The sequence below is a fragment of the Trematomus bernacchii genome, unplaced genomic scaffold, assembly GCF_902827165.1.
Source record: "Trematomus bernacchii unplaced genomic scaffold, fTreBer1.1, whole genome shotgun sequence".
In the NCBI taxonomy this organism is placed as follows: Eukaryota; Metazoa; Chordata; class Actinopteri; order Perciformes; family Nototheniidae; genus Trematomus; species Trematomus bernacchii.
Genome location: NW_022987691.1, coordinates 119,209 through 132,500, shown reverse-complemented (window position 1 = coordinate 132,500; position 13,292 = coordinate 119,209). Strand labels below are relative to the sequence as shown.

General features: G+C 42.2%; 1 protein-coding gene across 1 annotated transcript in view; it reads right to left on the bottom strand.

The window, feature by feature from the left end:
- LOC117489087 (netrin receptor UNC5D-like) overlaps positions 1-13,292 on the bottom strand; it is a gene marked incomplete at its 5' end in the record, with an annotated part of 119,819 nt that overhangs the window by 6,900 nt on the left and 99,627 nt on the right. The window contains 3 exon segments of the mRNA XM_034138313.1: positions 4,075-4,197; positions 4,199-4,225; positions 10,003-10,224. Coding sequence (XP_033994204.1) covers positions 4,075-4,197; positions 4,199-4,225; positions 10,003-10,224 — 372 coding nt within the window.

The following is a 13,292-nucleotide window of genomic DNA, read 5'->3' as shown; positions in this document are numbered from 1 at the left end:
AGTTCCTTTATAGCCCAACATTAGCCTCCTTTAGCTTAGCGGTGGTGAGGTGAAGTCATGTGACCGTGCTGTAGTTCCTTTATAGCCCAACATTAGCCACCTTTAGCTTAGCGGTGGTGACGTGAAGTCATGTGACCGTGCTGTAGTTCCTTTATAGCCCAACATTAGCCACCTTTAGCTTAGCGGTGGTGACGTGAAGTCATGTGACCGTGCTGTAGTTCCTTTATAGCCCAACATTAGCCACCTTTAGCTTAGCGGTGGTGATGTGAAGTCATGTGACCGTGCTGGTAGTTCCTTTATAGCCCAACATTAGCCTCCTTTAGCTTAGCGGTGGTGACGTGAAGTCATGTGACCGTGCTGTAGTTCCTTTATAGCCCAACATTAGCCTCCTTTAGCTTAGCGGTGGTGACGTGAAGTCATGTGACCGTGCTGTAGTTCCTTTATAGCCCAACATTAGCCTCCTTTAGCTTAGCGGTGGTGACGTGAAGTCATGTGACCGTGCTGTAGTTCCTTTATAGCCCAACATTAGCAACCTTTAGCTTAGCGGTGGTGACGTGAAGTCATGTGACCGTGCTGTAGTTCCTTTATAGCCCAACATTAGCCACCTTTAGCTTAGCGGTGGTGACGTGAAGTCATGTGACCATGCTGTTAGGCCTGTCACGATAATTAATTTTGTTGGACGATAAATCTTCCTGGAAATTATTGCGATAAACGATAATATTGTCGGCACTGTTGTAAGACCATTTTAGACCACTGACATAATGATAATATATCATAATAATTCAAGTACATCCTTTCAAACATAACTTTTCATTGAACATTCAACATTGGAAATGAAATGTGAAATAATATTAAAATATATAAATGATATATAATAAATAATAATTTATTTATAAAAAAAGAAAAATCTATCTATCTATCTATAAATATATATATATATATATATATATATATATATATATATATATAAATAAATATAAGCACACATTGTCTCACAAGCAAAATAAACCTCCTTAAAACAACAGTCAAGTGTACAGTCCACTGTACATACAAAGACCCAGATGCCTCAACAGAACACCAACATGTTTGCATTGTTGGGCAAATGCATCTGTGATTGTAAATTGTCGGGAAGGTGGGGGCTCTCCATCTCCAGCTGCCGTGTTTGCTCCCAGCTGGGAAAGCGGAATGGGGTGGTTGTGTTTTAGGTGTAGTTTAAAAAGCGTGGTATTGCCTGCTTTTGTCGCTACCTTTTTTAAACAAATGCGACACACCGCCCGGCTCATTCAAGTCCGTAGGTTCGCCTCGTTGATTTGGCTTAAATCCAAAATACTGCCACACCGGAGAATCGAGATGTGTAGTTAGGTTTTGTAACCAATTCCATTTCACTTTAAATTCCCCGCGAGTAAGTCACACGTTGTCTCCCGCTTGTCGCTATATTATTAATTTGGCTGCTACGCTGCTGCACGTGCACGCGGAGTGTCCTGACCTGGCTGTGTGTCAGCCCCGCCCCTCACAGCACGCGTGGCTGGCAGCCATAGCGCGCCTGGCAGCCACAGCGCTCCTAGCTAAAATGCTGGTCACATCCTCATGTAAACGGCAATTTATCAAGCTCAGAAAAGTTATCGAGTCCATTTCTATTTATCGTACGATAAGTCAATTTATCGATTATCGCGACAGGCCTATGTGCTGTAGTTCCTTTATAGCCCAACATTAGCCTCCTTTAGCTTAGCGGTGGTGACGTGAAGTCATGTGACCGTGCTGTAGTTCCTTTATAGCCCAACATTAGCCGCCTTTAGCTTAGCGGTGGTGACGTGAAGTCATGTGACCGTGCTGTAGTTCCTTTATAGACCAACATTAGCCTCCTTTAGCTTAGCGGTGGTGACGTGAAGTCATGTGACCGTGCTGTAGTTCCTTTATAGCCCAACATTAGCCGCCTTTAGCTTAGCGGTGGTGACGTGAAGTCATGTGACCGTGCTGTAGTTCCTTTATAGACCAACATTAGCCTCCTTTAGCTTAGCGGTGGTGAAGTCATGTGACCGTGCTGTAGTTCCTTTATAGCCCAACATTAGCCTCCTTTAGCTTAGCGGTGGTGACGTGAAGTCATGTGACCGTGCTGTAGTTCCTATATAGCCCAACATTAGCCACCTTTAGCTTAGCGGTGGTGACGTGAAGTCATGTGACCGTGCTGCAGTTCCTTTATAGCCCAACATTAGCTTCTTACTTCAGAAATCATAAAGTGGTGTTAGTATGTGGAGATTGGAGCTGAACTAAACGTGTAAGAATCATAAACGTTGAGATTATTTTCTGCAATAATCGAATGGAGGGATCCCATTGAACCAGGGAGATGCTGCTTTCAGGGTCGGCCTATATGGAAATAACTATTGTTAAATAAAAGAAAGAAGATTCCCATTCTAAACCCCTCCTCTGTTCAGTGAGTGTCAGAGGGAGCAGCTCTGGGGCAGAGTTCTGTGAGAGAGAGAGAGATATGCAGAAACAGCTTTGATGTTTCATTCATGTCTGCGAGGAATCGTCCTTGACCTGTGCTGGGAAACGTCTCCGGCGTATTCAATGTAACCTGTGATGGAGCGTGCATTTAAACCCCCCCCCGGTGTGTCTTTGATCTGCAGCCTGGTGTAGATAATGGAGTTGTGGGGGGGGGGGGGGTAGGGGAGAGTCCTTAGCACTAAAAGCTGACTTGATGTATGGCTCGACGCTCGGCTATTATTCTACACCTGCTCCACGAAGCTGCCTGCCATCAGTAAGGCTGTGGATTCAAGCCAAGAGGGGGGCTTTGGAACTGAGCTGCATTCAGGTCTTTAAGCGTACTGTAGCTGTGTGCGTCACTCTTTAGTGTCCCCTGGTCTCCAGCTGTGTGCGTCACTCTTTAGTGTCCCCTGGTCTCCCAGCTGTGTGCGTCACTCTTTAGTGTCCCCTGGTCTCCCAGCTGTGTGCGTCACTCTTTAGTGTCCCCTGGTCTCCCAGCTGTGTGCGTCACTCTTTAGTGTCCCCTGTTCTCCCGGCTGTGTGCGTCACTCTTTAGTGTCCCCTGTTCTCCCGGCTGTGTGCGTCACTCTTTAGTGTCCCCTGGTCTCCCGGCTGTGTGCGTCACTCTTTAGTGTCCCCTGGTCTCCCGGCTGTGTGCGTCACTCTTTAGGGTCCCCTGGTCTCCCGGCTGTGTGTGTCACTCTTTAGTGTCCCTGGTCTCCCAGCTGTGTGGTCACTCTTTAGTGTCCCCTGGTCTCCCAGCTGTGTGTGTCACTCTTTAGTGTCCCCTGGTCTCCCAGCTGTGTGCGTCACTCTTTAGTGTCCCCTGGTCTCCCAGCTGTGTGCGTCACTCTTTAGTGTCCCCTGGTCTCCCAGCTGTGTGCGTCACTCTTTAGTGTCCCCTGGTCTCCCAGCTGTGTGCGTCACTCTTTAGTGTCCCCTGGTTCTCCCAGCTGTGTGCGTCACTCTTTAGTGTCCCCTGGTCTCCCAGCTGTGTGCGTCACTCTTTAGTGTCCCCTGGTCTCCCAGCTGTGTGCGTCACTCTTTAGTGTCCCCTGGTCTCCCAGCTGTGTGCGTCACTCTTTAGTGTCCCCTGGTCTCCCAGCTGTGTGCGTCACTCTTTAGTGTCCCCTGGTCTCCCAGCTGTGTGCGTCACTCTTTAGTGTCCCCTGGTCTCCAGCTGTGTGCGTCACTCTTTAGTGTCCCCTGGTCTCCCAGCTGTGTGCGTCACTCTTTAGTGTCCCCTTGTCTCCCAACTGTGTGCGTCACTCTTTAGTGTCCCCTGGTCTCCAGCTGTGTGCGTCACTCTTTAGTGTCCCCTGGTCTCCCAGCTGTGTTCGTCACTCTTTAGTGTCCCCTTGTCTCCCAACTGTGTGCGTCACTCTTTAGTGTCCCCTGGTCTCCCAGCTGTGTGCGTCACTCTTTCTCCTCAAGGTGCTGAATGTTCTCTAAAAGCTGCACGTGTTGTCAAGTTGCTGAAGATGTTTCTTCATGAGGAACATTTGTGTTTTTATATCTGCATCCTTTCTGAAGCTGCAGCGTGTGTCTCCTGATGGAAACACTTCACTCTCACATCTTGTTCTTGTTTACCTGACAGGTGGTGAAGGGTTTGATGCTCCACAGGAACTGAGGAACATCCTGGATGGACACCTGGAGGCTGAAGGTGTTCGACAGGAAAGGCAACGTCTTGGGCTCCTCGAGGAGCTGCCCCCCCCCGACTCCTCTCCACCGACACCACTCCCTGAAGGGGGAGGGAGGAAAGGAAACAAGGAGGGAGAGGGAGGAAAGGAAACAAGGAGGGAGAGGAAGGGAAGGAAACAAGGAGGGAGAGGGAGGAAAGGAAACAAGGAGGGAGAGGAAGGAGAGAGTCAGAGAGGATGTACACACAAATACAATATAAAAGAACAGAGTGTAAATGTCCAGAGCTCCTCCAACAGAGCAACATATTATATATAGGACATACAATTGTGATAAATGGTGCAAATGAAACAGAGTACGATCAATTTGAATAAAATAGTGCAGGTGATGTTGGTAGACCAGTCTACATGTCAGAACATGAATAAATAATAAGCTAAATGATGCAGAGAATGTTGAAAGTGACCAAGTAACATGTAAATAGAATACAAGATAAAATAACAGAATGTAACGTTAAATATTGTTTAAAACAGTCATAACTATTAAGATAATATATATTAGAAAGCTGCAGCTTGTAGGAGAGATGTTAGGCTTTGCAGACCCTTTACATGCACTAAAACCTATAAAACAAATAGACGCACACATCAAAATCCAACTTGTCTGTTCTCACCCCGCCATTTTGTGTGAAAAGTTAGCATTGGTAGTCCTGCTCGCACATCTTTGTACTATTTATTTATTGAAAAATGTAGAAAAGATTCAGTTTGGATTAAAAGCCTTTCTATGTTTACACTCAATTTAATAAAATGGAAAACCAATCACCTAGCTTTAAATCTAATTGCACGACTACATTTGATGATTCATTTGTTTAGATTACGGCCTTGGTTCTGATGGCATTTTTAAGAGTATCTCAGAATATCTTTCTTGGCAAAAGCTGCTCAAAGTAAAATTCTTTATGTGGTTTATAAGGCATATTTATAATTTGGATGCCTCCGCAATAATGGCATTCTGTTTACTTCCATTTACAATCTGCCTTTGTCTGTTCTCTCCAGTTCTCCATCAGTGACGTGTGCAGAGCCACGAGGGGATCACAGTATTCAGAGCCATCTGTCTCCAAACTGAGGCAAAACACACTCAGACGTGAAGTTGGAAAACTACAATCGATGCCCAAAAACATGTGAACCTTCCGCAGCATGCAGAAGACTCCAGCGTTTCTACATTATCAACATTTAAAGTAGGCCTATCACTAAAAGAAAATGTGAATTTATAATGGGGGAAAAACGCTCCTACCACATTTTCTTGTAGTTTTATTTTATTTTCCCCATACCTCATGTGGCTATAGCTGTTAGCATGTGAGCTACAAGACGAAGCTGTATATTTTAGATTCCCCATATAGTCTAGCATGTAGCTAACTATGATTTATGATGATGTGAAAAAGTGCAGCTAATGTTGAAGGCCTGCATTCTCTCAAATATCCAGCAGGGGGCAACATGTTGTCAGATTATATAGAAGTCTATGAAAAAATGACCCGACTTCTCCATTGATTTATTACCTCGGTAAACATTCTCCTGATGAGTTCATGGTCTTAATCTTTAGTTTCAAGTCTTCTTCAACACAACATGATGATCATGTATTGAATTATGGTCCCATTTTGAGTGAAATAGACAATAAAGCAGAGTATGCTAAGTGCTAACGGTAGCGACCTGTCTAACTGCCATTGAAATTACATGACATGTTACTTGTTAGACGCTTTTATTCAGAGCGACTTACATACTCAATACTGTGGGCAATCCCCACAGGAGCAATTTGGGGTGAAGTGTCTTCAGAGACACAACGACATGCTGACTGCAGTGGGGTTTGAAGCTGGGCCCCTCTGATCCGAACACCAACGCACTAGTCCACTGCGCCACACGCCTCCCTATGACATGTCGCTACCACGCTGTTGTCTTTGTATATGTCTCACAACTTAAACCCAAATACTGAATTTGGAAGCTGTATTCTACAAACCAATGGATAATATAATGGTGACTATACTTTCATTACTTACAAAGAGTCTATGGTTGTTGGTTTTAACATATTCGCAGCTACCATGATGCAAGTTTTCTGTCGCCTGTGAATTATGTTTTTAGATGCAATGTCAAACATCCAGAAAAGTTCAATAACAAAATGTGAGGTGTTGGACTTCAGGTAATTGTCAAAACATTTGTTGCCAAGGCTAAAGGCTAAATGCTAAAGGCTAAATGTTTAAGGCTAACGGCTATAGGCTAAAGGTTGAGGTGAATAGTATTTCTTGTGGCATTTAGTTGAACGTCTGCCAGCAGAATACTGATCAATCTCCTGCAGGAGTCCATCGTGTCTCCGACGCTGAACGCTGACCTTGGACATGGACTTGCTGCTGGAGAGAAATTATTTTAACCCATTCCTAAACAACTAGTTTTTAACTGTCTTTGTTGCTACGAGCTAATATCAAAGCGAGAAGAAAACATGATGAGATCAGGAGGAAATAAATATGCAGTAAATGTGAAAAGGTTGTTGAAGAGGTACACCTTTAATGTCAAAACTGCCATTAAATATTAACATTATTTTCCACTTCACTTAAATCTTTTAACCAACATCAGTCCTTTCTATTACACACTGTTAACTCTTTAGATACCAGTTTCTATAACATAATGCCACTGTTTAAATGTATTTAAACCACTAAAAATTCTGTATATTGTAAGATTTGTATTCAAGCCCAAGCACCCAGAAATGTGGAGCTATTGAAATCCCTAAATTAATGAATCACCAATACTAATATTATTGGCAAATTGAATTTGAACGTTTTTGAGTGCCTTAACGTGAGCGTAAACATATTAATTTGACTCATATTGATATTTGAGGGGTCTTATGCTCAGGGCGTATCCACTAAAAAGTTGCTCAAATTCAGCCCCTTGTTGTGGATTCTCTGACAGGTCTGAAAGTTAGTAGGCATGTGTAGCTTGGGGAGACAAAAAAAAAGCCACTTGGTGGCATATCGTAAAACCAACAGGAAGTCTGCCATTTTGGATTATTGTGCAATTTTTGGCCACATTTCCTCCGATTGACCTTCTATTTTCTCAGTGCAATTTTAAGGCCTTGAAGCTCAAAAGTGATTGAAAGCTTTAGTTGTCATTTGTATTTGTTATGAATTAAAATAGCTGAAATGATTGACAGATTAAACATGTCAAGTCCCAAAATATCCCTAGTGATGCACAGGGAGTAAAGAGACGGCAGCCTTTCTGCAGCATCTGAGAAAAGATCATAAGTCTGCAAATCATGACCCTGTTTGTGTTGCTTCCTGTGGATCAGGGTGTGATAAAACACACAGCGAGACACGCTGCAGCCCAGGGGAGAAACTAAAGTCTGGCATCTGCCCGGCAGCCTGGAAATTCATAAAGTAAATCCAGAGAGCATGTTACAGCCAGCTGCCAGTGATAGAGAAAGGTCTCCGGGGGGGCGGAGGCTCGATATCCCTGATGTTCACAGATCAGTTCTCAATGCTGGAGGATAATCAAGTCAAACAAGACTTAGAAGAGAGAATGATTGGTTGGTTTGCATGGCAGTGTTTTCGACCCCCCAAGAATGAGCCGAGCCTTGAAGCAACGTGATGCCATGAGGCCCACTGACTTACTTTGGAAAAGAGACGAGAGTAAATCAGCGGACACATTTTGTTTGTCTCCTCCATTTATTTGACTGAGACGGATGTGTTTGGAGGTGGGGTTTAACACCGGGGGCGTGGCTTAATGCTAGGAAAGGCTTCATAATTGAAGGTGGGGTCTAATGCTGGGATGTAGAATTGATTGCATGCTCTATTGACCCATTGGATGCGGAAAATGGACCAGAAGATCCAGAAAAGAGTCCAAGAAGATCCAGAAAAGATCCACTTAGAATCTAAGGTCACATTCACACCTAATAGTCCGTTTTCAGGTGCGCACCAGACGACAGTTTGTTACATTGTTTCATTTTGCAGAAGGTTCGGTTTGCGTTCACACGGGCAAAACTCAAACGGACTATACACTTTAAACACAAGTCATGTGCACGGAAATGCTGTTCAACCATTGGTCAGACATTCAGAAGTAAAAACGCAAATCTCTACCGGAGCCTCCGCCATGGAGCATCGGCAGGTTCTTTTCATGCTGTTGTTAATCTGGAGAACATATCAATGGACTCTAGCAGACGGCGCATATTATTATATAATCAGACAACGTGCAATAAAAAACATCTGTGTTCTTGTGACACGTAAATACTACGCTTCCTATATTTTGGTGCGGACTGCGTTCACACCAGCGATGAACCGCTCCAGCGTTCACTAGCAAGCGGTCTGAGACCACCTCTTTTAGGCGGACCAGAGTCCAGTTGTTTAGTTCACTTCAGAGGTCTCGGACTGCGTTCACACCGACCCAAATGAACCGCACCAAGCGGCTAAATGCACCAGGGTTCGATTCAACCGGACTATACAAGGCTGGTGTGAATGCGACCTAAGGAAGATCCAGGGAAGATTCTGGGAAAAAACAGGTAAGATCCAGGACACATCTGGGGAAGGTTCTGGAACGATATAAGTCAAATCCAGGGAACTATCCAGCAAAGATCCATGGAAGATCCAGGAAAGATCCAGGGAAGAACCAGAGAAGAAGATCCAGGAAAAATCCGGTATAGATCCAGGAAAGATCCAGGAAAGATCCAGGAAAGATCCAGGAAAGATCCAGGAAAGATCCAGGGAAGATCCAGGGAAGATCCAGGGAAGATCCAGGGAAAAACCAAAGAACATCGAGGGAATATCCAGAAAAAATCTGGTATAAATCCAGGAAAGATCCAGGAAAAATTCAGTATAAATCCAGTAATAATCAAAGAAAGATGGAAGATCCAGGGATTATCCAGAAAAAAATCCAGTATAAATTCCGGAAAGATCCATGTAAGGTTTAGGAAAGATTTTTGCTTCATGCGACGCCTCTATTGCTGTATTCTGTACTCTTTATACATCCAAGAGTCTACCACACTACCAACTCTACAGAGTGAAACAATTCTGCTTCTATTCAACTGATAGACATTTAATCCCAAACACCCACTCAAGCATTACTGTGAAAATATGTTGAACATTTGCTTATACAATCTTTACTCTGCAACTTCATGTCATGATTTGCCACAATGCATCGTGGCAATGCATGTATATGGAAGACGGTTAGGGCCGGATGGGAATTCTTAGATCTGACGAAAAATTATGTTTTTTATATTGAGATTAAACTCAGAAATTATCTATATTTTCAACAAAAAAAAAATTCTGAGAAAGAAATCTCAATTTCGCCTTTTGCAGAATAATGAGGAAAAACTAAATTCACCAAAAACTTTCAGGATTCTGGGAAAATAGTAAATATTCAGAACTCTGAGAACAAGTAAGAATTCTGAGATGAAATTCTGAAATTTATATCAGAATTAAATAAAAAACTTTTTTTTATAACATTTTGAGAAAGAGTCAGAAATCTTAAGAAATCTGACTTTAATCCCCGAATTTAACAAAAACATCACTTTTGTCAAATCTCCCTTTTTTTCACGTGGCTCAAATCCTCTTCCAATCACAGCGAACTGAAATAGATGCTGTACCCGACATCCAGAACTCTCTCCCCATTTTCAAATCACGTCTCAAAACATGTCTCTTCACACTGGCATATCCTCCCTGATCACATCACACATCCTCTGCTTTTCTGTTTTTTATTGATTGATTATATTGTCGTGTTTTTTGGACTTTTGTTTTGTGTTTTGTGTTTTATATACCTTGTATGGCGACCTTGAGAGCCTTGAAAGGCACCTTTATAAATAAAATGTATTATTATTCATTATTATAATAAATGATGTTATTATAATGATGCTCACCTGAAAGGCGTGTGGCGTGTCGTCCACACAGTAAACCCTCAGGATGTAGCTCATGGCCTCCAGACCCCCGAACACAGCCAGTTTCAGCCTCTTCACGGCGTTCTGAGTCAGCGGCTCGCCAACCAGAGCGTACGATCCCGGCTGATCCAGGAGCAGGTGCACACTCCCACAGTCCAGCAGACAGTAACAGGAAGTGGACTCATCCTCCACCGACATCACTTCCTGTAAGTGAGAAGAAGAAGAAGAAGTTGTTAGAGAAATATCACTCGTCACCGGCTTGAGCTTCAATCTCAGGATCCATGTATTTATTATCCTTGCAAGAATCAAAGTAGTCATCACAGCTACTAGTTCCTGAACAGTGTCCTTCACATGCTGATATCCAAGAGAGGGAGTTACAGTCACAAGATGGAGGAATACCGATTCTTCTAGGTAATCATACATCCTGTCACAAAATACTGAGTTTTTTCTACAAATGTTGGCTTTTTTCAAAAAATCTAAAAATTCTGACTTTTTCTCAAAATTCTGACTTTTCTCAAAATTCTGACTTTTTCTCAAAATTCTGACTTTTTCTCAAAATCTCAAAATTCTGACTTTTTCTGAATACTTAACATTTTTATTAAGTATTATTGTAATCAGTCTAAGTATCCACATGACACATGAATATACACACTGAAAGTAGCACAATTCTGCTTATTGTAGGAGTAAATATTCATGCCCGGAGCTGCAGAGATGCAGGGTCTAATGCTGGGATGTAGAGTTAAATGCATGCTATATGGACCCAATGGATGCGGTAGATGGACCAGAAGATCCAGGAAAGATCCACTAAGAATCTAGGAAAGATCAAGGGAATATTCAGGAAATATCTGGGGAAGATCCAAGAAAATATCCACTAAGAATCTAGGAAAGATCCAGGAAAAATCCCGGTAGGATCAAGAAAAGATTCAGGGAAAAACCTGGGACTATCCAGAAATAATCCAAGGAAGATCCAGGGAAGATTCAGGGAGGTATGTAATGTAGTAAAGCAGGGGTGTCAAACTCAAGGCCCGGGGGCCAAATCCGGCCCGCGACTTCATTTTATGTGGCCCCACAAGAGCTTGCAAAGAATATAATATGTTTATTATATGGTTACATGCTACTTTACAGAAGCACGTTGCCCATAAACGACATGTCCCACAATGCATCTCAAATTTGACTTTTTCTCAGAATTTGACATTTTTTTTCAAAATGTCACTTCTCTTTTTCAAAATGTCACAATCAAGGTTTTTCCAGAATGTGGCTTTTCTTTTAAAATCATATTGTGACATTCTTACTGAAGAGACTTGCAATTATTTGCTCTAGACTTCTGCTTTCAGACGTAGTTAATTATGAAGTTATATTAATTAATGATATAGTCTTAAAGTTACAACCGGCCCTTTGAGTGCAACCATAATGCTGATGTGGCCCGTGATGAAATTGAGTTTGACACCCCTGTAGTAAAGCCTCAGATTGTACCAAAACAGAGTGTAAGACACATGAATGTACACACTGAAAGTAGCACACTGAGTAAATATTCATGCCCAGAGCTGCACAGATGTGAGTAGAGATGTGTGTAAATGAACTCACAGCGGTGTGTATCATGTATTGCGTTCTGGTGCTGCTGAATAACGGTGTGTCTAACATCACTCTGGTTTAAATCACGCAGCGGAAACACACACCGGTTGTAAGCCGTCTCCAGAGAATATGAAAAGCATTTCCTACATGAGTGATGGTTTTAGTACATCGCAGAACACAAAACAGTCTTTATGAACAAGACGGAGCCTTTTATTTATGAGGCGACGGCAGCAGACGGGAAGCATTTCATTATCTTCACCAGGAACAGGAAGGTTTTATGGCCTCTCAGATTCTCCTCTCCTTTCCTTTCCAACTCGTTCCATTCCTTTCCTTTCAAATCCTTTCCTATCCTTTCCTTTCCATTCCTTTTCTTTCTTTTCCTTTCCAACTCGTTCCTTTCCTTTCCAATCCTTTCCTTTCCTTTCCTTTCAAATCCTTTCCTATCCAATCCTTTATTTTCACCTTACATCTCCTTTAACCTGTTAAGCACCAAGCCTGTTTTTCATGTTTCAGGCTCGAAAATGACATGCCCAAAACAAATGACTACAACTTAACTTCTAAAAGGGTTATATGAATAATTTCTTTTATCAAAGCAAGGTTACATCTGTGAGTTGGATTTAGAAGTGTCAGAATCAATATAGATGTTTTTTATTTTAAAGAAAATTCAGATTTTACATAGTAAAAAACTGTAAATTATAGTGTCCGTCCAAAAATAATTTTTTACAGATAGTGAAAACTACCCTTGGATGATGGGTTAGTAGACTAAAAGCTTTAGGAATCCAAAGTACAACATATAATAAGTGCCCTGTATCAAGATTGATGCAAAACAAGTGACATTTAACCTTTTTAGAGAGGTTTAGCCAAAACCACTCCACCTCTGAGGTGATTTGAGTGAAAATGTTTTTTTTTCCATATCTCTGGCCCCCCTTGCTCGATTTGGATGGTTGACACCTCTTTCTGACCGTTAGAGCCAATAGAATCGAAGGGGGAGTCCCCCACACACACACGTTGTGAAGAGAAAAGGTGGGGGCTGTGCGCATGTACATTTCAGTTTAGTGGACCGATCTCTCGCTCTGGCATTTGGAAACGAAAAAGCAGTTTTATTGCTTATGGATTATCAGAAATCATTTCAAAGAAGGCACAGACACATTGGATGAACCTATGGATTAACTGCAGCATCGTTTTTTTATCGTTTTAATGCCATTGAAGACCAGTTTTGACCAAGGTAAGCCATGTTAGCGTTTCTAGCTACCTAGCTCCACATGTTATGATGTACGCTTTCGTTTATAGCTTCGCAAATGTTTATCACTGAGTGTTGAGGTTTTTTACACAGATTCAGTGTCTCCAGGACACCAAAAACGAGTGGTTGGCTGTGCATCTAGGATAAGTAATAAGGGAGTTATTGTGAGTTTAAGTGCAGTTTTAGGTTACATTCTTTTAGCGTTTAGTGTTAGCATTGTGGGTTTTTTTTGGAAAAAAAAATGAAAAAGATCAGTTAGCTGAGTTTCTTCCCGTTACATGGATATAAAACATTCATAGTTTATTAAATATTAAGATTCCTTAGACGTTGTTTCCTGCAAATGACACGTTTATCCGCCCGGTACCGGGGGGCGGTGCGTAACAGGTTAATGTCCTCAACTTTACTTTCCTTTGTTTGGTTTCGTTTCCTTTACGAACCCTTCCCAATTATTTTCATTCTA